The 24179-nt window shown below is 45.0% G+C and overlaps 1 protein-coding gene across 4 annotated transcripts in view; it reads right to left on the bottom strand.

Moving 5' to 3' along the window:
- Nucleotides 1-24179, bottom strand: part of abi2b (abl-interactor 2b) — a 204512-nt gene that overhangs the window by 16027 nt on the left and 164306 nt on the right. For 3 of the 4 annotated variants that reach the window (XM_070876079.1, XM_070876081.1, XM_070876082.1), the window contains exons 4-7: nucleotides 23470-23567; nucleotides 22470-22619; nucleotides 10228-10352; nucleotides 1648-1824 (exon numbers count right to left, since the gene is read on the bottom strand). In XM_070876079.1, coding sequence (XP_070732180.1) covers nucleotides 1648-1824; nucleotides 10228-10352; nucleotides 22470-22619; nucleotides 23470-23567 — 550 coding nt within the window. The remainder of the gene's footprint in view (nucleotides 1-1647; nucleotides 1825-10227; nucleotides 10353-22469; nucleotides 22620-23469; nucleotides 23568-24179) is intronic. The other variant, XM_070876080.1, reaches the window with a different exon arrangement.

The raw sequence follows: 24179 nt of genomic DNA, 5'->3' as shown, positions 1-24179 counted from the left end.
ATTCAAGGACTTTGGAGAGGAAAGGGAGGTTGTAGATGGGGCCGTAGTTTGCAAGCACAGTGGGACAGTACCTGAGGAGAGAGAACCATTAACAAGGTCAGTTAACATGGCAGCCAGAAAAGGAAGTTGGATGGTCAACAGTTTAGTGGGCGTAGGGTCAAGGGAGCGGGAAGTGGTTCTCATGGACAAGATGAGTGTGGAGAGGGGAGATTAGAGAGAAACTGGAAAAAGATACGAGTTCAGGGCTAGAGCAGGGGGAATCTCAGAGGAAGTTTGGCCCGGTGGGCTTGGGGAAGGAAGGGAAGTGGCAGTGGCAGAGGCAGCTGATCGGATGGTCTCAATCTTTGAGACAAAGTCGTCCATGAGCTCCCCACACTTGTTGCTGGAGGTGAGTGTGGTGGAGACAGGGGAGAGGGGTTTAAGAAGACGGTTAGCAATAGAGAATAGTAGCCGGGGGTTATCTTTGTATTCCAGAATGATCCTGGAATAGTGAGCAGTTTTGGCAGACAAGAGTAGGAACCGATAATACTTTTTGTGGTCCAACCAGATCTGGCGGTGAATGGCTAAACCAGCTGTCCGCCACATCCGTTCAAGTCTGCGGCCCCTGGACGTGAGGGATGACAATGAGGGCCGTACTAGGGGGAACGGCCAGGGTGAGAGAGTGAGTAATGGTTTTAATAGGGACTAGGGCATCAAAGGTGGTGGTGAGGGTGTGCTTGAGATCGGTGGCTACAGAAATGGAGAGCCAAAAGCTGGACAGTTTGGAGTTGATAAGTGCAGTTCTGAGAGAGTTTGGAAAGAGTTTTTTTTCCAGGGGCGGACGCAGAAGGAAGTAGGTTTAGGTGGGGGAAGGGGGATGTGGGTGGAGAGCGATACAAGGAAATGGTCAGAGATGGCCTTATCTGCAATTGACACAGTAGGATTAAGCGAGGCCACGAGAGATGGCAAGGTCAAGTTCGTCAGACACGATTTGCCTTTTACAAATCCACACTGGCTGTCATTTATTAACCCACGTTTTTACATGTGACAATTCATTTTGTCCTCGATTATTGTCTCTGAAAGTTTTTTCACCACCAATGTTCGGGTATATCTCTCCCCTTTGTCGCAACTCTCCAGTCCTCTGGCACCACTCCCATATCCAAGGTGGATTGAAAGCTTGTGGCCAAAGCCTTAATGAGCAACAGCCAGGTTCCAGGAGCCCTGGTTATAACAGAGCTTTATAGTAAGGTACAGTCGAGCTCCAGGGGCTCTGGTTATAATTCAACTTTAGAATAAAGGTACAGCTGAGCTTGTTATAAAACACCTTTATAATGAGGATGGAAAGCAATAGTTAAAAGAATTCTAGTTTTCCCGCCACTCGCTCCTGTTTAGCGAGCGCTATTGGATTCTGAGCACCAAGCTATGGCAAATTCTGGTATTTTACGAGACTCAAAAAACAGTCAAACTGATTAACTCTGAAAAGTCGCAGTTCTTTCTGAATGTGCTGAGCAGAACATCCATTTCCAATCCCAGCTCCAGCACCGAGAATGGAATGGTAGAGAACCTGTTCTTTGAGGATTTCTTTTCCTGTTGTGATTCCAAGACCCGAGAACTGTTTGGGGTTGAGGGTTATGAAATTGAGCGGGACTGGTTGAAGGCCATCTTTACCTCTTGATTCAGTTGCCTGATTTTGACTGTAGTACGCTCCCCCATTGACTTGATTCTGGAGACTGCACTGTGAGGTCAAGGATGGCGGGCGTCTGTAGCCAGGTAGAGAACCTCCTATAGTGGCAGGATTCTGTCGCTGCGCTGGTCGATTCATGCTGTAGAACTGAGTAGTGTGCCCTGAAACATTGGAGGGAGGAAAAATCACTTTAGTCGCTGAACAAGTTAGCAGTGTTTAGAAAAAGTCCTGTAAATGAATAAAAATTTGCATTTTTATAGCTCTTTTCACAACCTCAGCACACCCCAAAGCGCTTTACAGCCAATGAAGTACCTTTGAAGGGTAGTCACTGTTGTAATGCAGAAAACGCAGCAGCCAATTTGCACACAGCAAGATCCCACAAACAGCAATGAGTAAATGACAAGATCCGTGCTGGTCAGATACCTGCCCGACGCCACTTTAGGCACAAAGCAGTTGGGTCTTTTATGTGCTGTTAATTCGATGTAATCGGTTTGTGATGTTGATTAACAGATACATATTGGCCAGGACACCAAGTGAACTCCTCTGAATAGTGCCACAGGATATTTTACATCCACCTGAGGGGGCAGATGGGCCTTATTCAAAACACGGATGACTTTTCAGCAGAAGCCCTGCAATGGGCCACTCGGCATACAGAATCACAGACACCAACTCATACGGAACTGCTATCTACAAGATTGGCTCAGAACACACAATTTATACTATTGGGAAACACTCTACTTCAATTAGGCTGCTTATATAAATGTCAGAACGGGAACAGACACCAACCGAGAGTCAGAAGCCAACCGTTGCCCAACTGAACCTCTCGCCGACACTAATCATCCCGCCATGAAAAAATCCAACAGAGTTGAAGGCTGGCTCAATTTAAGCTATAACACACTGGATTATACGTCACATTAAATACAAATGACAGACCGGCTATTCTGCAAGTGCTGGATTTAAACTCTTCATGGATCTCTCAACAAGTGAGTTGCACGGGTCCCTCCCTCATTCCACCAATCAGAGGTGAGAATGTGTTCTGATGTGAGATGGAGATATTCCCATGCGAGACATGCAAACCTATCACCTTTTTTAGAAGACTCACCTCATTCATACTCACTGCAATGCAGCCAAATAAAGGCAATGGGGAAAAGGTGCTTCTCAGGCAGCTTTTAAATGAATTAATTCTAGACTGACTGAAATCTCACGTTTCTGAATATGGTAAAGCAGTTTTCCACTATTTCTGGGCTTCAACCCCAGATTGTGTCATTCAACTGGTGGCAGTGGGATTATGGGCTAGAGGAGAGGTAGGGGAGCCGGGGGGAGGAGACGTAGGAACAGGAGTAGGCCACTCGAGCCTGTTGCGCCATTCAATGAAATCATGGCTGCTCATGTCCCTTACTACCTTTAGTTAACAGAAAACTATAAATCTCCGATTTAAAATTAACAATTGATCTAGTATCAATTGCCATTTGTGGAAGAGCGTTCCAAACTTCTACCACCCTTTGTGTGTAGAAGCGTTTACTAATTTCACTCCTGAAAGGTCTAATTTTTAGACAATGCTCCCTAGTCCTAGAATCCCCAACCAGCAGAAATAGTTTCTCTCTATCTACCCAATTTGCTCCCCTTAATATCTTGAAGACTTCAATCAGATCATCCCTACCCGTCTAAATTCTAGGGAATGCAACCCTAATTTGTGTCATTGCTCCTCGTAACTTAACCTTGAAGTCTGGCTATCATTATGGTAAACCTATGCTACACTCCCTCCAAGGCCAATATATTCTTCCTAAGATGTGGTGCCCAGAACTGCTCACAGTACTCCAGGTGTTGTCTAACCAGGGTTTTGTACAGCTGCAGCATAACTTCTATCCCCTTGTATCCTAGTCCTCTAGATATAAAGGCCAGCATTCCATTACTCTTTTTTCCTTATTTTCTGTACCTGTTCATAATATTTTAATATCTAAGTACCTGGACAAAGTTTCTTTGGACCTCCACTGGTTTTAGCCTTTCACCATTTAAAAACTACCTTGTTCTATTCTTTTTAGGTTCAAAGTGGATGACCTCATATTTGCCTACAGTGAAATCCATTTCTCACAGTTTTTCCCCATTCACTTAATCTGTTGATATTCCTTTGTAATTTTATGCTTTCATCTACACTGCCTACAAGGCCTTTGTGTCATCAGCAAATGTGGATTTATGACTTTCTATGCCATCATGTAAGTCGTTAATAATACTGTGAATAGTTGAAGCCCCATCAGAGATCCAAGTGGAACTTGGTTGGGGGGTGGGCGAATGTTGGTTGGAACCTGGTTGGGGTGGTTGGAACCGAGGGGAGGTAGCATACTGGTTATGTTACCAGACTAATGATCCAGAGATGTGAATTCAAATCTCACCGCAGCAGCTGGGGAATTGAAATTCAGTTAATTAAATAAATCTGGAATAAAAAGCTAGTATCAGTAATGGTGACCATGAAACCATTGGATTTTCGTAAAATGCCATCTGGTTCACTAATGTCCTTCAGGGAAGGAAAACTGCCACTCTTACCGGGCCTGGCCTATCAGACCCACAGTAATGTGGTTGACTCATAACTGCCTTCTGAAATGGCCTAGCAAATCTCTCAGTTGTAACAAACTGCTACAAGAAACATTAGTAAGAGTAAAACCGGATGGATCACCTTGCATCGGACACGACAATGGCACATCCAGTCCAGTTAACCCTGCAAAGTCCTCCTCACTAGCATGTAGGGACGTGTGCCAAAATTGGGAGAGCTGTCCCACAGACTAGTCAAGAAACAGTCTGACAGTCATAATCACAGAATCATACCTTTCAGACTCCTCCATTACCATACCTGGGTTTTGTCTAGACCCACCAGAGGTGGTGCTACAGTGGTATATTGTTGGGAGGGAGTGGCCCTGGGAGTCTCAACATTAACTCCGGACCCCATGACATCTCATGGCTTCAGGTCAAGCATGGGCAAGGAAATCTCCTGCTGATTACCACGTACAGCCCTTCCTTAGCTGATGAATCAGTACTCCTCCATACTGAACACCACTTGGAAGAAGAACTGAGGGTAGCAAGGGCACAGAATGTACTGAATTTACACAGAATGGTGGGAGACTTCAATGTTTATCACCGAGAGTGGCTCGGTAGCACCACTACTGAAGGACATAGTTGCCAGGCCTGCGGCAGGTGGTGAGAGAACCAACACAAGGGAAAAACCTACTTGACCTCGTCCTCGCCAATCTACCTGGCGCAGTTGCATCCGCCCATGACAGTGTTGGCAGCAGTGACCACCTCACAGTCCTTGCGGAGACGAAGTCCCGTCTTCACACTGAGGACACCCTCCATCGTGAATGGTGGTGGACAATTAAACAACAGTAGGAGGCGGCTCCATGAATATCCCCATCCTCAATAATGGCGGAGTCCAGCACACGAGTGTAAAACACAAGGCTGAAGCGTTTGCTAATCATGTTCAGCCAGAAGTATCAAGTGGATGATCCATATCAACCTCCTCTGGAGGTCCCCATCATCACAGAAGCCAATTCGATTCACTCCACGTAATATCAAGAAACGGCTACGCGCGCTGGATACAGCAACGGATATGGGCCCCGACAACATCCCAGCTGTTGTGCTGAAGATTGGGCTCTAGAACTAGCTGCGCCTCTAGCCAAGCTGTTCCTACAACACTGGTATCTACCCAACAATGTGGAAAACTGCCTCGGTATGTCCTGTCCATAAAAAGCAGGACAAATGCAATTGGCCAATTATCGCCCCATCAGTCTACTCCCAATCATCAGCAAAGAGATGGAAGGTGTCGTCGTCAGTGCTATCAAGTGGCACTTACTCACCAATAACGTGCTCACTGTTGCTCAGTTTGGGTTCCGCCAGGACCACTCAACTCCAGACCTCATTACAGCCTTGGTCCAAACATGGATCGAAGAGGTGAGGCCCTTGACATCAAGGCAGCATTTCACCGAGTGTGGCAGTAAGGAGCACTGGTAAAACTGAAGTCAAAGGGAATCAGAGGGAAAACTCTCCACTGGCTGAAGTCATACCTACTACAAAGAATAGTATAGTATTAGGCAGTCCCTCGTGTAGAGGATGATCTACTTTCACAGCAAAAAAAGGATGAGTTCACAGATGGTTGGAGATCAATCATCGCAGCCCCAGGACATCGCTGCAGGAGTTCCTCAGGGCAGTGTCCTAGTCCCAACCATTTTCAGCTGCTTCATCAATGACCTTCCCTCCATCATAAGGTCAGAACTGGGGATGTTCGCTGATGACTGCACAGTGTTCAGTACCATTCGCAACATCCTCAGAAAATGGAACAGCCTATGCCTGCATGCAGCAAGACTTGAATGACATTTAGGCTTGGGCTGATAAGTAATATTCGCACAACACAAGTGCCAGGCAATGACTATCTCCAACAAGCGAGACTCTAACCACCGCCCCATGAAATTCAACGGCATTACCATCGCCAAATCCTCCACCATCAACAACCTGGGAATCACCATTGACCAGAAACTTAACTGGGCCAGCCACGTAAGTACTGTGGCAACAAGAGGAAGTCAGAGACTGGGTATTCTGCAGCGAGTGTCTCACCTCCTGACTCCCCAAAGCCTTTCCACCATATACAAGGCACAAATCAAGAGTGTGTTGGAATACTCCCCACTTGCCTGGATGAGTGCAGCTCCAACAACACTCAAGAAGCTCAACACCATCCAGAACAAAGCAGCCCGCTTGATCGGCACTCCTTCCACTACCTGCGCACCGTGGCTGCAGTGTGTACCATCTACAAGATGCACTGCAGCAATGCACCAAGGCTTCTTCGGCAGCACCGCCCAAACCCACGACCTCTAAGGACAAGGGCAGCAGGTGCATGGAAACACCACCACCTCCACGTTCCCCTCCAAGTCACACATCATCCTGACTCGTAAGTATATCGCCGTTTCTTCATTGTCACTGGGTCAAAATCCTGGATCTCCCTTTCTAACAGCACCTTGGGAGCACCTTCACCACATGGACTGCAGTGGCTCACCACCATCTTCTCAAGAGCAATTAGGGATGGGCAATATATGCAGGCCTTGCCAGTGTCGCCCACATCCCGGAATGAAAAAAAGGGGGGGGAAACAGAGGGGAGGGGAGGACGGGATCTTAACGTAAAACAAATGCTAGGCCTTGAAATGTGCCAACACATCCAAGTTTGTTGCAGCAGCAAATACCTGTGCGTTTTACTTGATTGTTGTAGCCCATGTCCATACTCTGTCACTCACTGAACAGAGCCTCTGAGTAGGATGCTGGCTGACTTGCCCAGAGTCCATTTTGTAGCACCTTACTGTGACCACATCTGAGATCAGCACAGGCCGAGACACTGCTCTGTATAACTCAGTACAACATCAGTAACATCTGAGCCATTAGAGAGCCCTTATCACTCTCTGCCAAATCCCCACTCAATTACTGAATATTGTTAAAGCCTTCTAATCCCCAAATGAGAGGCAATGTCCTGAGATGGTCAAAAGATTTGCTTACGCTTTGCTTTTCATGAAAATGTCAAGAGTTTCTGAGACAGAGGCACATCCAGCTTGTTCTTTGCACCTTATGGCTCACAGATTAAATGCAACTCTTGGGGAGGTACAAACCAAGGAGGGTCTAGGTTTGATTTGATTCTCGCTCCTGATCACTATCCAGTGACCTCTGCGCAGTGTTCAGTTTGGCAGTGATGTCCCACTCTGCACGGGCCCAAAAATGGAGATTACTACTATACGAACACGACTGGAAAAGGCCATTCAGCCCCTCAAGCCGTTTCCACCAAAGCCTTTTTTGTATCTTAACCCCACTTACTCACAGTTGTCCCTTATCCCACGATACCCTTACCTATCAAAAATCAAGCTGAGTCTTGAAAGTTTCAACTGACCCCTCGCATCCACAGCCTTTTTTTGGGGGGTGTGGGGGGGGGGGGGGGTGAGGGGTGTGGGGGAGAAAGAGTTCCAGATTTCCATTACCCTTTTTGTGAGAAAGTGCTTCTTGATTTCACTCCTGAACAACCTAGCTCTAATTTTAAGTTTACACCCCCTCATTTTGGATTCCCCACCAGATGAAATAGTTTCTCTCGATCTACTCTACCATATTATTTTATCATTTTTGTGCAATTGATTAGATCAACCCTCAATCTTCTAATCTCAAGGAAATACAAGCCAAGGTTAAGCAACCTGACATTATTTAACCCTTTAAGCTCTGGTACTATTCTGGTGAATCTTTGTTGTAAAAGGCCAATATAGCTTTCCAGAGGTTCAGGGCTCAAAGTTGGACGAAGTGCTCCAGATGGGGTCTGACCAAGGCTCTGTACAGTTGGAATCATAGCCCAACATGAGTCACTGATAATAGAAGAAAAAGTGGAGCAGGGGATGTGTGGCAATAAGAAAGCACACATTGCTTCCCAATATGTTTTATGCCCATTATGCTCCCCACGTACTGAATTGGTGCAAATACGCACTTAACTGGAGGGCACTTGAACTCATCAGAAACTGAATTGAGACAGTTTAAGTCAAGACCCTGATTCTCTCTGATTGTATTTGCAATGGATATGCTGTGTTACCTTTTTAAGCCAACTTGGGAGTCAGTTAGGTGTACAATTTATTGCAAGACTGCCTGAGAAACAACCATGCTGAGAGAGTCAGAGAAAGAAAGACTCACCTGCAGTAGGAGCGGAAGAAACAGCAGGTGGGATGAAACCATCAGCAAAGGGCTGAGCTCCTGCTACGGAGTCTGGGGTCAGTGTTGGAACATGGTTAGGGGTTGCAGAGGGAACAGGACCTTGATTTGAAGCAGGTACTGGAGCTGAAGCAGGAGTAAGGGGAACAGGGACTGGAGTAGGATTTGGGGTGGTGGGTGGTGGCGGGGTACCAGCAGAGCCTTAAGGAAGGGTGTAAAAGGATTAACAGAAAGGAGAACGTTAGCTGGGACAAGAAAGCCTGTTAAGCAGTTAGTTAAAAGTTCCAATCACGCGAGAATCATGCTTATAACATTGCAACACAAGGCTCTCGAGAGAACACCCTCAAGCTGAGAGACTGCTGTAATTATTCAGATACTCTGAATTTATACCACCAACTCAGGCACAGTCTGACATACCAAGGGGGTACATGCTTCAAATTGTAAATAGATATCAATCAGTAAGCAACATCATTTTGCTTGCCACTTTTTGCACCCTCCCACACCCCGAGTCAGTCACATCCTTCCCCATGTGCCTGTAGCTCTCCTGTACTTCACCGAGTGACTTCTCTTCAAGGCAAATGAAAACGGTGTCAGCTGTACCTTAGCTGTGGCATTTATTACATCAATACCGTAGCAATTTAACCGCTGGGGCATCACAGCCAAGTCTGATCCTGCCATCAGCCGACCTCCACACACACTTTCCAGTCGAGGAGGATTGTCACTGGATGGTGATCAGAAGCAGGAACCTCACCTATCCAGCTCAGGGAGGACTGAGGCTGATGGTAATATCCCTGCAAACTTGGCAGAGATCAACTATATCGGCTAGTATCTATCTCAGCCCAAGTGGCAGTCGAAGCACAACAATTGGCCTCAACATCCTTGGGAGTGTGTGAGCAAACATCTGCCAGCTTTCACCCACCAGATCGCGTTCACAGGACGGGATTCGGCTGTCAGTCAGGAAAAGCCCGTCACAATCAAGTAGCCTAGCGACACCCAATGACTAAAGCTCCAGAGTGGAGTACAGTAAGGCAACCTGTGGAACTCATACCTCCAATAAGAATGAGCACCTTTAGGAAAAAAAAGGGCACAGAATTGATGTTTTCAAGACAGTGCTAAACTGCTCAACTTCATCACAACAAACACTTCACCACCAGAGCTACAAGTACCTCAGCTGTGACATTTATTATATCATTATTGTAGCAAATTAATCAGTACTTCAAAAATTACATTTTTCAAAAAGGAATTAGTTCATAAAAAAACACCAAGAATTAGAACTCCAGGTTCTGTAATGAAGGCTTCATTACCACAAGATTTTTTGGAGCTCATCAGGCGTCCAGTGTCAGCATCAAACACTCCCAGGGGTAGGTACAGCACAGGTTAGATAGAGTAAAGCTCCCTATATACTGTCCCACAAAACACTCACAGGGCTGATCAGTACAGATATGCAACCCCACCCCCAACATATTGTAGCAGCATGACATTTTTCCATGTTGCACATCAGCTATTTTGTGGCCCCAAAAAGTAAGTCTGCCAGTTTAGTGCTGATTTAAGAGCAGTCCCATGCGCACTAGAAGCTGGATTGAGACAGTTGGCAGAGACTTTCATCGCAGCCTGGGCTGGATTCAAACCCATTTCCTCGGAGTGAAAGTTCAGTGTCTGAACTACAGCAGCACCCCGTTCCCTAATAGGGGTACGATTTGAAGTACTTAATGTTAGTAAGATAACTCAGAGATCACAAAGGTTAGAGAAGGGTAATAAAATCTGGTATGCGTTAGTGAGATCTGAACGCTGCAATAAGGAAAGCCAAGTCTGGACAGAATTTCAGGGATGAACACTGCACTTGGGGCAGCCCTTACCTGGATAGACACTGGGCGGAGAAGGAGTTGGTACAGCGATGGGGATCCCAACACTGCCACTGCCACTATTCTCTCTGCTGCTACTGCGGCTGCTCGGGTGGCTTCCCCCGCTGCTTCCACTGCTGCTGCAATACACAAATCACAGCATACATCAGCACTCGCAAATGGCTTCAGGGACCTGGCATCTTTCTTCCTGGTTCTCTCCCATCCTCAGCTATCCAAGGCCAGAGCCTTCCTGAACACAACAGGAATTGAGTTGGGGGGGTGGTGTGGGGCACATAAATTAATCAGTACTTCAAAAATTAAGTTTTTCAAAAAGTTCATAGTTCATAAAACACACCAAGAATTAGAAGTCCAGATTTTCCATCATTAAAGAAAATCCAAGGCAACACGAGTATATTCCTAGCACTACTTCTTTACTGATCATAGAGTTGTCACCCTCTTACTTGTAATGAAGGTTTCAATACCACAAGATTTTTTTGGGCTCATCAGGCATCCAGTGTCAACAACAAACACTCCCAGGGCAGCTGCAGCACAGGTTAGATAGAGTAAAGCTCCCTCTACACTGTCCTGATCATCCTGCCCCCACCACCCACCCCAAGGCACCCACAATCCAGATCGACACCTCAGTGGATTTATGAAATTTGTCCTGCATCTCTTCACATTCCATGCAGCTGATGATTAATGCCCTAAAGCAGGTGTAGCTATTGAACAGAATCTACTATTTCCCTCCCTACAAAACAACAGTAGCTACACTCCGAAAAGACTTAGTTGGTCGTACATAAGAATATAAGACTTAAGAGCAAGCGTAGGCCATTCGGCCTCTCGAGCCTGCTCCTCCATTCAATGTGATCATGGCTGATCGTCTACGTACACTCCCTTTTCCTGCACTATCCCCATATCCCTTGATTCCCTTAATATCAAAAAATCTATCGATCTCTGTCTTGAATATGATCAATGACTGAGCATCCACAGCCCTCTGCAGTAAAGAATTCCAAAGATTCACCCCCCTCTGAGTGACGAAGTTTCTCCTCATCTCAGTACTAAGTGGCCCACCCTTTAATTTGAGCCTGTGACCCCTGGTTCTAGACTCCCCAGCAAGAGGCAACATAGATATGTGAAGAGAAAAAGATTCAGGTCAGATTCAGGTGAATTTATAATGGGGAACAAAGAAATGGCAGACCAATTGAACAAATACTTTGGTTCTGTCTTCACAAAGGAAGACACAAATAATCTTCCGGAAGTACGAGGGGACCGAGGGTTTCGTGGCACGGAGGAACTGAAGGATATCCTTATTAGGAGGGAAATTGTGTTAGCGAAATTGATGGGATTGAAGGCCGATAAGTCCCCGGGGCCTGATAGTCTGCATCCCAGAGTACTTAAGGAAGTGGCCCTAGAAATAGTGGATGCATTGGTGATCATTTTCCAACAGTCTATCGACTCTGGATCAGTTCCTATGGACTGGAGGGTAGCTAATGTAACACCACTTTTTAAAAAGGGAGGGAGAGAGAAAGCAGGTAATTATAGACCGGTTAGCCTGACATCAATAGTGGGGAAAATGTTGGAATCAATTATTAAGGATGAATTAGCAGCGCATTTGGAAAGCAGTGACAGGATCGGTCCAAGTCAGCATGGATTTATGAAGGGAAAATCATGCTTGACAAATCTTCTGGAATTTTTTGAGGCTGTAACTAGCAGAGTGGACAAGTGAGAACCAGTTGATGTGGTGTATTTGGACTTTCAAAAGGCTTTTGACAAGGTCCCACACAAGAGATTGGTGTGCAAAATCAAAGCACATGGTACTGGGGGTAATATACTGACGTGGATAGAGAACTGGTTGGCAGACAGGAAGCAGAGTCGGGATAAACGGGTCCTTTTCAGAATGGCAGGCAGTGACTAGTGGAGTGCCACAGGGTTCAGTGCTGGGACCCCAGCTCTTTACAATATACATCAATGATTTGGATGAAGGAATTGAGTGTAATGTCTCCAAGTTTGCAGATGACACTAAACTGGGTGGCGGTGTGAGCTGTGAGGGGGATGCTAGGAGGCTGCAGGGTGACTTGGACAGGTTAGGTGAGTGGGCAAATGCATGGCAGATGCAGTATAATGTGGATAAATGTGAGATTATCCACTTTGGGGGCAAAAACGCGAGGACAGATTATCTGAATGGTGACAGATTAGTAAAAGGGGAGGTGCAACGAGACCTGGGTGTCATGGTACATCACTCATTGAAGGTAGGCATGTAGGTACAGCAGGCAGTAAAGAAAGCAAATGGCATGCTGGTCTTCATAGCGAGGGGATTTGAATATAGGAGCAGGGCGGTCTTACTGCAGTTGTACAGGGCCTTGGTGAGACCACACCTTGAGTATTGTGTGCAGTTTTGGTCTCCTAATGAGGAAAGACATTCTTGCTATTGAGGGAGTGCAGCGAAGGTTCACCAGACTTATTCCCGGGATGGCAGGGCTGGCATATGAAGAAAGACTGGATCGACTAGGCTTATATTCACTGGAATTTAGAAGAATGAGAGGGGATCTCATAGAAACATATAAAATTCTGATGGGATTGGACAGGTTAGATGCAGGAAGAATGTTCCCGATGTTGGGGAAGTCCAGAACCAGGGGTCACAGTTTAAGGATAAGGGATAAGCCATTTAGGACCGAGATGAGGAGAAACTTCTTCACTCAGAGAATTGTGAACCTGTGGAATTCTCTACCACAGAAAGTTGTTGAGGCCAGTTCATTAGATATATTCAAAAGGGACTTAGATGTGGCCCTTACGGCTAAAGGGATCAAGGGGTATGGAGAGAAAGCAGGAATGGGGTACTGAAGTTGCATGGTCGGCCATGATCATATTGAATGGTGTTGCAGACTCGAAGGGCCGAATGGCCTAATCCTGCACCTATTTTCTATGTTTCTATACCATTTGTTTTCTTAATTGCTTGCTGTACCTGCATGTTAACTTTCAGTAATTCATGTACAAGGACACCAGGTCCCTCTGAACACTAACATTTCCCAATCTCTCACCATTTTAAAAAATACTCTGCTTTTCTATTTTTCCTACCAAAGTGGATAACTTCACATTTCTCCACGTTATATTCCATTTGCCATGTTCTTGCCCAATCGCTTAGCCTGTCTATATATCCCCTTGAAGTCTCTTTGCATCTATCTCACAACAATCATTCCCACCTAGCTTTGTGTCATCAGAAAACTTGGATATATTACATTTGGTCCCCTCATCCAAATCATTGATATAGATTGCGACTAGCTGAGGCCCAAGCACCGATCCTTGCGGCACCCCACTAGTTACAGCCTGCCAGCCCGAAAATGACCCGTTTATTCCTACTCTGTTTTCTGTCCGTTGACCTTCCAAAATTCCATACATTCTAGAACGGTTCCCGCAGATTGGAAGGTAGCTAATGTAACCCCGCTATTTAAGAAAGGAGGAAGAAACAGGGAACTACAGACCAGTTAGCCTGACATCAGTAGTAGGGAAAATGCTCGAACCTATTATTAGGGACGTGATAACAGGCTGAGACAGGAGAAATTATCATGGGGAATAAGGAAATGGCAGAGAAATTAAACAAATACTTTGTGTCTGTCTTTACGGAAGACACGAAAAACCTCCCGGAAATAGTGGAGTACCAAGGGTCTAGAGAGAATGAGGAACTGAAAGAAATTAGTATTGGTAAAAAAAAATAGTACTCGAGAAATTAATGGGACTGAAAGCTGATAAATTCCCCAGACCTGATGGCCTACATCCTCGGGTTTTAAAAGAGGTGGCTAGAGAGATAGCGGATGCATTGTCATCTTCCAAATTTCCATAGATTCTAGAACGGCTCCCACAGATTGGAAGGTAGCTAATGTAACCCCGCTATTTAAAAAAGGGAGAGAGAAAACAGAACTACAGACTAGTTAGCCTGACATCTGTAGTAGGGAAAATGCTAATAAGATTCAGCAGAGTCAACACAAATTTATGAAAGGTAAATCATGTTTAGAATCATAGAATCATAGGTAGAAAGAGGGATGAGGTCTTGCAGGCAGAGTTTAAGGAGCTAGGAGAGAGATTAAAAAGCAGGACCTCAAAAGGTAGTAATCTCCAGATTACTCCCGGTGCCATGACCTAGTGAGTACAGAAATAGGAGGATAGAGCAGAGGACTGCGTGGCTGGAGAGATGGTGCAGGAGGGAGGGCTTTAGATTCCTTAAGCATTGGGACCGCTTCTGGGGGAGATGGGACCTGTACAAGCCAAACGGGTTGCACCTCAACAGAGCCGGGACCAATATCCTCGTTTGGGGGGGGGGGGGGGTTGCTAGTGCTGTTGGGGAGGGTTTAAACTAGCTAGGCAGGGAGAATGGGAACCTGAGAATAGATTCAGTAGGGAGGGGAGTAAAAGCTGGAATTGGAAAGCAAAAATGTAGAAAGCGAATTTGAAGGACAGATGAAAAAAGGGGTAGAAAGTAGTCAACAAGGAGGTCTTGCAGAACTAAATGGTATATACTTCAATGCAAGGAGTATAGCGAATAAGTCAGATGAGCTGAGAGCACAGGTAGACACTTGGGAGTATAATATTAGTTATTAGCGACCTGGCTAAAAAAGGGGCAGGTATGGCAGCTCAACATTCCTGGTTACAGGATCTTCAGACAGGATAGAGAGGGAGGTAAAAAGGGAAGGGGGGGAGGGAGGGTCGCGGTATTGATTAAACAAATGATTACAGCTGTGAGGAGGGATGATATTTTAGAGGGATCATCAAACAAGGCCATGTGGGTTGAACTGAAAAACAAAAAAGGGGCGATCACACTGCTGGGAATGTACTAAAGACCCTCAAACTGTGAGAGGGAGATAGAAGAGCAAATATGTAGGCAAATTTCTGAGAAGTACAAAAACTATAGGGCAGTAATAGTAAAGGATTTCAACTATCCTAATATTAACTGGGACAAAATTAGTGGAGGGTATAGAGGGTGCGAAATTCCTAAAATGCATTCAAGAGAACTTTTTTAGCCAGTATGTAGCAAGCCCACCATGGGAGGGAGCAGTTCTGGATTTAGTTTTAGGGAATGAAGCTGGTCAGGTGGAAGGGGTATCAGTAGGAGAGCATTTCGGTGCTAGTCACCATAATTCAGTCAGATTTAAGGTAGTTATGGAAAAGGACAAGGATAGACTAAGAATAAAAGTTTTAAACTGGGGAAAAGCCAACTTGCTAAGTAGAGAAGGGATTTGGCCATAATGAGCTACTTGAAGGTAAATCAGTGTCAGAGCAGTGGGAAGCATTCATGGAGGAGATCCGTAGGGTTCAGGCCAAATATGTGCCCTTAAAGAAAAAGGGAAGGACTAACAAATCTAGAGCCCCCCCCCGGATGTCAAGGGACATACAAGGTAGGATAAAGAAAAAAGGGAGGCTTATGACAGATACCGAGAGCTAAATACTGCAGAATCTCTAGAGGAGTATAGAAAGTCCAGGGGTGAAATTAAAAAGGATATTCGGAAAACATTCTTGGCAAGTAAAATCAAAGAAAACCCAAAGATGTTTTATAAATATATTCAGAGCAAGAGGATAACTAAAGAAAGGGTAGGGCCTATTAGAGATTATGAGGGAAATCTGTATGTAGAGGCGGAAGATGTGGGTCTGGTTCTTAATGAATCTTCTGGAATTTTTTGAGGATGTTTCCAGCAGAGTGGACAAGGGGAAACCAGTTGATGTGGTGTATTTGGACTTTCAGAAGGCTTTCGACAAGGTCCCACATAAGAGATTAATGTGCAAAGTTAAAGCACATGGGATTGGGGGTAGTGTGCTGACGTGGATTGAGAACTGGTTGGCAGACAGGAAGCAAAGAGGAGGAGTAAATGGGTACTTTTCAGAATGGCAGGCAGTGACTAGTGGGGTACCGCAAGGTTCTGTGCTGGGGCCCCAGCTGTTTACATTGTACATTAATGATTTAGACGAGGAGATTAAATGTAGTATCTCCAAATTTGCAGATGACACTAAGTTGGGTGGCCGTGTGAGCTGCGAGGAGGATGCTATGAGGCTGCAGAGTGACTTGGATAGGTGAGTGGGCAAATGCATGGCAGATGCAGTATAATGTGGATAAATGTGAGGTTATCCACTTTGGTGGTTAAAAACAGAGAGACAGACTATTATCTGAATGGTGACAGATTAGGAAAAGGGGAGGTGCAACGAGACCTGGGTGTCATGGTACATCAGTCATTGAAGGTTGGCATGCAGGTACAGCAGGTGGTTAAGAAAGCAAATGGCATGTTGGCCTTCATAGCGAAGGGATTTGAGTACAGGGGCAGGGAGGTGTTATTACAGTTGTACAGGGCCTTGGTGAGGCCACACCTGGAGTATTGTGTACAGTTTTGGTCTCCTAACCTGAGGAAGGACATTCTTGCTATTGAGGGAGTGCAGCGAATGATCACCAGACTGATTCCCAGGATGGCAGGACTGACATATCAAGAAAGACTGGATCAACTGGGCCTGTATTAACTGGAGTTCAGAAGAATGAGAGGGGATCTCATAGAAACGTTTAAAATTCTGACGGGTTTAGACAGGTTAGATGCAGGAAGAATGTTCCCAATGTTGGGGAAGTCCAGAACCAGGGGTCACAGTCTAAGGATAAGGGGTAAGCCATTTAGGACCAAGATGAGGAGAAACATCTTCATCCAGAGAGTGGTGAACCTGTGGAATTCTCTACCACAGAAAGTTATTGAGGCCAATTCACTAAATATATTCAAAAAAGAGTTAGATGTAGTCCTTACTACTAGGGGGATCAAGGGGTATGGCGAGAAAGTTGCATGTTCAGCCATGAACTCATTGAATGGCGGTGCAGGCTCGAAGGGCCGAAGGGCCGAATGGCCTACTCCTGCACCTATTTTCTATGTTTTCTATGAATAGTTTGCGTCTGTTTTCACAAAAGAGAGGGCGATGCAGACACTATTATCGAGGAGAAGAAGTGTGAAATATTAGATGAAATAAACAGAGAGAGGAGGTATTAAGGGGTTTAGCAGCTTTGAGAGTGGATAAATCTACAGGCCCGGATGAAATGTATCCCAGGCTGCTAAGTGAAGCAAAAGAGGAAATAGCAGAGGCTTGAACGATCATTTTTCAATCCTCTCTAGCTTCAGGTGTGATGCCAGAGGACTGCTAATGTGGTACTTTTGTTTAAGAAGGGAGAAAGGGATAGACCGAGTAATTAGAAAGACACGGATTAATCAAGGACAGTCAGCACGGATTTGTTAAGGGAAGGTCGTGTCTGACTAACTTGATTGAATTTTTCGAGGAGGTAACCAGGAGGGTTGATGAAGGCAAAGCGTATAATGTAGTATATATGGACTTTAGTAAAGCTTTTGATAAGCTTGACATGGCAGACTGGTCACAAAAGTAAAAGCCAATGGAATCCAGGGCAAAATGGCAAGTTGGATCCAAAATTAGCTCCGAGGCAGGAAGCAAAGGGTAATGGTTGATGGGTGTTTTTGCGACTGGAAGGATGTTTCCAGTGGGGTTCCACAGGACTGAGTACTAGGTTCCTTGCTTTTTGTGAAAAACATCAATGATCTAGACTTGAATATCGGGGGTATGATTAAGAAGTTTGCAGGTGACACTAAAATCGGCTGTGAAGTTGATATTGAAGAAGAAAGCTCGGACTGCAAGAAGATATCAATCAACTGGTCAGGTGGGCAGAACAGTGGTAAATGGAATTTAATCCAGAGAAGTATAATTTTGGGAGGGCGAACAAGGAAAGGGAAAACACATTAAATGGTAGGATACTGAAGAGGAACAAAGGGACCTTGGAGTGCAGGTGCACAGATTCCTGAAAGTAGTCGGCCAGGTAGATAAGGTGGTTAAGAAGGTATGCGGAATGCTTGCCTTTTCAAGGCATAGAATACAAGAGAGCGGGGGTGGTGGTTATGCTTGAACTGTATAAAACACTGGTTAGGCCACAGCTAGAGTACTGCGTGCAGTTCTGGTCACCGCATTACAGGAAGGACATGATTGCACTGGAGGGGGTAGAGAGGAGATTTACGAGGATGTTGCCGGGAGTGGAGAATCTAAGCTATGAGGACAGATTAGATAGGCTGGGTTTGTTTTCATTGGAACGGAAGAGGCTGAGGGGAGACCTCATTGAGGTGTATAAAATTATGGGGGGCCTAGATATAGTGGATAGAAAGGGCCTATTTCCCTTAGCAGAGTGGTCAACAACCAGGGGGCATAAATTTAAAGTAATTGGTAGAAGGTTTAGATAGGATTTGAGGGGAAATTTTTTCATGCAGAGGGTTATGGGGATCTGGAACTCACTGCCTGAAAGGGTGGTAGAGGCAGAAACCCTTACCACATTTAAAAAGTACTTGGATGTGCACGTGAAATGCCATAACCTGCAGGGTTATGGACCTAGAGCTGGAAAGTGGGATTAGGCTGGATAGCCTCTTGTTGGCCGGCATGGTCACGATGGGCCGAAATGGCCTCCTTCCATGCTGTAAACTTCGATTCTATGAACCAATCCTCAATCCATGCTAGTATATTACCCCCAATCACATGAATCCTAATTTTGTTCAATAAATCCTAATTTTGTTCAATAACCTCGTGCGGCACCTTATCAAATGCCTTCTGAAAATCCAAATACACCACATCCACTGGCCCCCCCTCATCTATTCTGCTAGTTACAACCTCAAAAAACTCTTAACAGATTTCCCTTTCATAAATTCGTGCTGACTGCTGAAGCCTATTATTATTTTCTAACGGCCCTGTTACCACGTCCTTAATAATAGATTCTATCATTTTCCGTCCAACTACAGATGTCAGGCTAAACTGGTCTGTAGTTCCCTGTTTTTTCTCTCACTGCTTTCTTAAGTAGCGGGGTTACATTAGCTACCTTCCAATCTGCGGGAAACGTTCTAGAATCTATGGAAATTTGGAAGATGACAATCAATGCATCCACTATCTCTATAGCCACCTTTTTTAAAACCCGAGGATGTAGGCCATCAGGTCTGGGGGATTTATTGGCTTTCAGTCCCATTAATTTTTCGAATACTATTTTTTTACCAATACTAATTTCTTTCAGTTCCTCATTCTCTCTAGATCCTTGGTACGCCACTATTTCCGGGAGGTTTTTCATGTCTTCTTCATGAAGACAGACAAAGTATTTGTTAATTTCTCTGCGATTTCTTTATTTCCCATGATAATTTCTCCTGTCTCAGCCTGTAGGGGCCCACATTTACTTTTGCTAATCTTTTCCTTTTTACATACCTATAGAAGCTTTTAGAGTCTGTTTTTATGTCTCTCACTAGTTTACTCTCATTCTGTTTTCCCTTTCTTTATTAATTTCTTGGTCCTCCTTTGCTGAATTCTTAAATCCTCCCAATCCTCCGGTTTACTGATCTTTTTGGCAACATTATAAGCCTCTTCCTCTGATCTAATACCATCTTTAACTTCTTTTGTAAGCCACGGTTGGACCACTTTTCCTGTGGGGTTTTTGTGCCTTAAAGGAATGCAAGTTTGTTGTAAATTATGTATTAATTCTTTAAATGTAGCTTCCTAATCTACCGTAGCCAACTCTCCCCTCACACCTACATAGTTTCCTTTGTTTAGATTTAAGACTCTAGTTTCAGATTTAACTAAATCAGTTTCAAACTTAATGTAAAATTCTATCATATTATGGTCACTCTTCCCTAAAGGCCTCTTTACTACAATGTTATTAATTAACCCTTTCTCATTGCACAATACTAGATCTAAAATAGCCTGTTTTCCAGTTGGTTCCTCAACATACTGATCTAGAAAACCATCTTATAAACATTCCATGAATTCGTCCTCCACTATTATTGCAAATTCGGTTTGCCCAGTTTATATGTTGATTAAAGTTGCCCATGATTATTGTATTACCTTTGTCACATACATCTCTAATTTCCTGATTTATACTGTGCCCTACATTACCACTACTGTTTGGGGGGCGATAAACAACACTAACAATGTTTTCTGCCCCTTGCTGTTTCTTAGCTCCACCCAAACTGATTCTACTTCTTGATTTTCCGAGCTAAGATCCTTTTTCTCTGCTGTCTTTATCCCATCCTTTATTATCAGGGCTACCCCTCCTCCTTTTCCATTTTGCCTATCCCTTGTAAAAGTTAAGTATCCTGGAATATTTAGTTCCCAACCTTGGTCACTTTGCAACCACGTCACTGTACTGGCTATTAGATCAAACCTATTAATTTCCATCTGTACTATTAATTCATCTATTTTGTTGTGAATGCTTCACGCATTCAGATATAGTGCCTTTAGCTTTGACGTTTTTCTATTTTTCCCTGATGTCACCTTAATCAATAATGTCCTATTACTTTTGTTACTCTCTCTGTCCCTTCCTGACCTACTCTGCTTATTTTTACCCAAAACTCTGCTCTCGAGCCTTGACATTTCTCTTGTTGCTTTTAAATTTACTCTTTCCTGAATCCTCCCACCGCCCCCGTTATTAGTTTAAAGCCCTATCCACTGTCCTAGTTATTCAATTCGCCAGGACACTGATTCCTGTCTGTCCCAAAGGAACAGCTTCTCTTTCCCCAGTACTGGTGCCAGTGCCCCTGGAAGAAAACCCCTGCCGCCCACACCACTCTTTGAGCCACGCATTTAACTTTCTAACCTGCTTATCCCTATTATCAATTGGCGTGTGGCTCAGGTAACAATCCAGAGATTACCACCTTTGAGGTTCCGCTTTTTAATTCGGACCCCAACTCTTCAAACACTTTCAGCAGAACCTCATTCCTAGTTCTACCTATGTCGTTGGTTCCTACATGGACCACAATAACTGGATCCTCCCATTCCCACTCCAAGTTCTTCTCCAGCCGCGAGGAGATGTCTTTAGCTCAGTCACCGGGCAGGCAACACAACCTTCTAAATTCCCGGTCGCAGCTGCAGAGAACAGTATCTATCCCTCTGACCACAACTATATTCCCTTTCACTCCCTCCCCCCCCCCTCCCCTCCCTCCCTCTCCCCCCCCACTTGAATAGCTTCCTGCACCATGGTGCCATGGTCAGCATGTCATCCATCCTGCAGGCTTTTCCTTCATCCACACAGGCAGCAAAAACCTCATACCTGTTGGATAAGGGCAAAGGCTGAGGCTCCTCAAGCACTAACCCGGGGTTCCCTTACCTGCCTGAGTTGCAGTCACACCCTTCTGTCCCTGACCACTAACCAGACCAGCACCACTATCTAACCTAAGGAGTGTGACTGCCTCCTGGATCAGTGTCCAGGTAACTCTCCCTGATGCCCTCCAATGTCTGCACCTCAGACTCCAGCTCAACAACTCTGAGCTGAAGTTCCTCAAGATGCAGGCACTTACTGCAAGCGTGGTTGTCCAGGATCACAATGCTCTCCACAAACTTCCACATGCTGCAGTTGTGGACCACCACCTGCACTACCACTCCTATATGAACTTGTTCTACTTAATTAAATGTAATTACATTTGTATTTAAGTAACTTAATTTACAGCTTAGTTCCTGGACTTCGTAATTGATCTGGATTAAGTAATGGGTAATGAAATTAAATATCTACCTGTAACACAAAGCACTACAAACAGTGTGGGCAAAAAGCTTTACCTCCTTCCCCCTCTTCTCCGAATTCCCACTCTTTCCAAATGCCCAAATAATCCACTCCTTAAGTCCACTCTGTGCAGACCACTTTGTGAAGCACTTTGGGCCAAGCTTTGGATGTGAAAGACTGTATAAATCCAAATTGATTCTTTTATAACTGGGGGCGAGATTGAGAAGTGTGAACATTACATTACCCGATGAAGGGCAGAAACGATCAGTTACATTGTTTATTTCACCAATGTTTTTGCCCGCCTCTCCTCGTGGCTCAGACCCTCTTGGGTGCAATCTTACAGGCACAAGCTGCCTTCCAGTGCTTTGGCTAGATGGCCGTTCTTAATGTGTGAGTTTTGAAAGTGACTTGTTGGCAGGATATTCAACTGGGAGGGTATCACAGCCAAGTCCGATTGCTGGCATCCCAACTGAGATCCACTCACTCAGTACAGACTGAGAATTGCAGCTTCCCCTTGAGGGGTTGAGTTACAAGCAACAAATGAGTCTCCAAAGAAATGTTGTTTCAGTTCTTATTGCAGTCACAACACTTGGCACAGGTGTATATTTCATGTGAAAAATTCAAGTATAGGAAACAAACTGCCAATAGACATGTGGTCTATTAAATCTAAATTTAGCTTTGCACTGTCGAGCGTGTTGATGGAACTCTGTGCTCTCTATACCTGTAAGTCCTTGTTCTCTGATTTACAGAAGCCGTCCGCACCGGACTCTGTTGCTGTGAGGAACTCATATTGCGAGTTGGACTCGGTACGTAGTCATTTGGCACCACTGGGGGGCGCACAGGCTCCAGCGTCCGATAAGGAGAATGCCGGCTGCAGACGGAGAAGGTGAAATTAGTTCAGCCCAGACACCACCCTTCACACTATTCACCGGCACACTTGTATTGTTTACAGCCAGACCGTACCCATTATCCAGTTCACTAACACTCCAAACAGGCAAATGGGGACTCGGTTTAATGTTTCATCTGAAGAGTCGCCTCCATCAATGCAGCGTTCTGACAGAACTGATGTGTCAGCTTAGATTACGTACTCAATGCTTGGAGTGGAGCTTGAAACCACAACCTGAATCGGAGGCGAGAATTCTACCCACTGGGAGACAAGTTCAATATTTTTAAATGATGTTTGATATTCAAAACATGTGTTACACAGAAAGCATCACAGGCAGATCCAACATTTTGCCTTGTAGTTATTCAGTTGAGTTTTGCTATTGGATAAATATAGTGTCCTCCATTATACACTGCATCTAGGATGGTGCAGTACAGCACCAAGCATCGACGGATAGGGAGAGAAATCAGCCCTCGATCTGATCCAGAGCCAGTGACCCCAATGGAAAGTGTACACCTGTGCAAGTCAGCGAGAGCAGTATCAAACTCGGCTGTAATCCCACACCACTCCTTGGTTCAATAGTCTGCTGACACTCAATCTAGATTCAGACATGATAATTGGCTACTTGAACAAGTTATTAGAGGAGCTACCAGTAGCAGGAACCAATCTGTTCAGGGGAAGGGAAAGTGTGTCAATGGCAGGAGATTGATTTTATATTTTGACTCTCTGTGCAGTTAATGATCTCCTTAAGGCGCGAAGGGTAATCTTGGGAATAAGTTCAAAAAGCTTGCAGACTGACTAAAATCACTCCCCGCTCCAACTTGCATTATCCACTTACCCGAGGGTGCCCTTCCCCGACACTGGGGGACTGGGGGGTTTCTGCGTGGGGGGGGTGCTCCGTGGAAGCCCACCCATCTTCATATTCTGGGTGCTGACCTGGAAGGCGACAAGCAAGAGACGGACAGGTTAGTGAACATCATGTTGGTTTGCCAATTACACTGACACCAAGAAGAGATCGATGCAGAGGTTTAATCATAGTTGGAGAGAAGGAAAGAAAGAAAAGAAGGAAAAGGGAGCGAGGCCATGCAAAGTGTTTGTCTACAGGTTTTCTAGGTGGCTAAACGTTCTATTTCCTTACAGAACAGGTACAGGGTTTGCAATTTAAAATAGCAGGAAAGCAATAGTATAAAAAAAATGACATAAGAAAATGACAAATACACAATCGATCTATCAGCATCGACAGGTGAAAGACGGGCTCACGTTTTGGGTGATGGCCCTCATCAGAACAGGGAACAGGTTGCACCCGAGACACCAGCCGATTTTCCCTCTCACATGTTGACTGACCTGCTGTGTATTTGTTGTAGTGATAGGTCAGCTGGATTTACTCTGCCTGATTCGGCCCGAACAGGCAAGATAGCAAGTAGCAGAATGAGGTCCAGAGCCCCCGCTCTATGGTGACAAAATGTAAACCCAACTCACTCAGTAATCCACCACCATTTTGTCAACAACAAGCAGAGTGTATGGCCAGGGAATCCTATACACCAGAGT

This window comes from Pristiophorus japonicus, chromosome 3 (genome assembly GCF_044704955.1).
Source record: "Pristiophorus japonicus isolate sPriJap1 chromosome 3, sPriJap1.hap1, whole genome shotgun sequence".
Classification (NCBI taxonomy): Eukaryota; Metazoa; Chordata; class Chondrichthyes; family Pristiophoridae; genus Pristiophorus; species Pristiophorus japonicus.
This window is presented reverse-complemented; position numbering and strand designations above follow the sequence as displayed.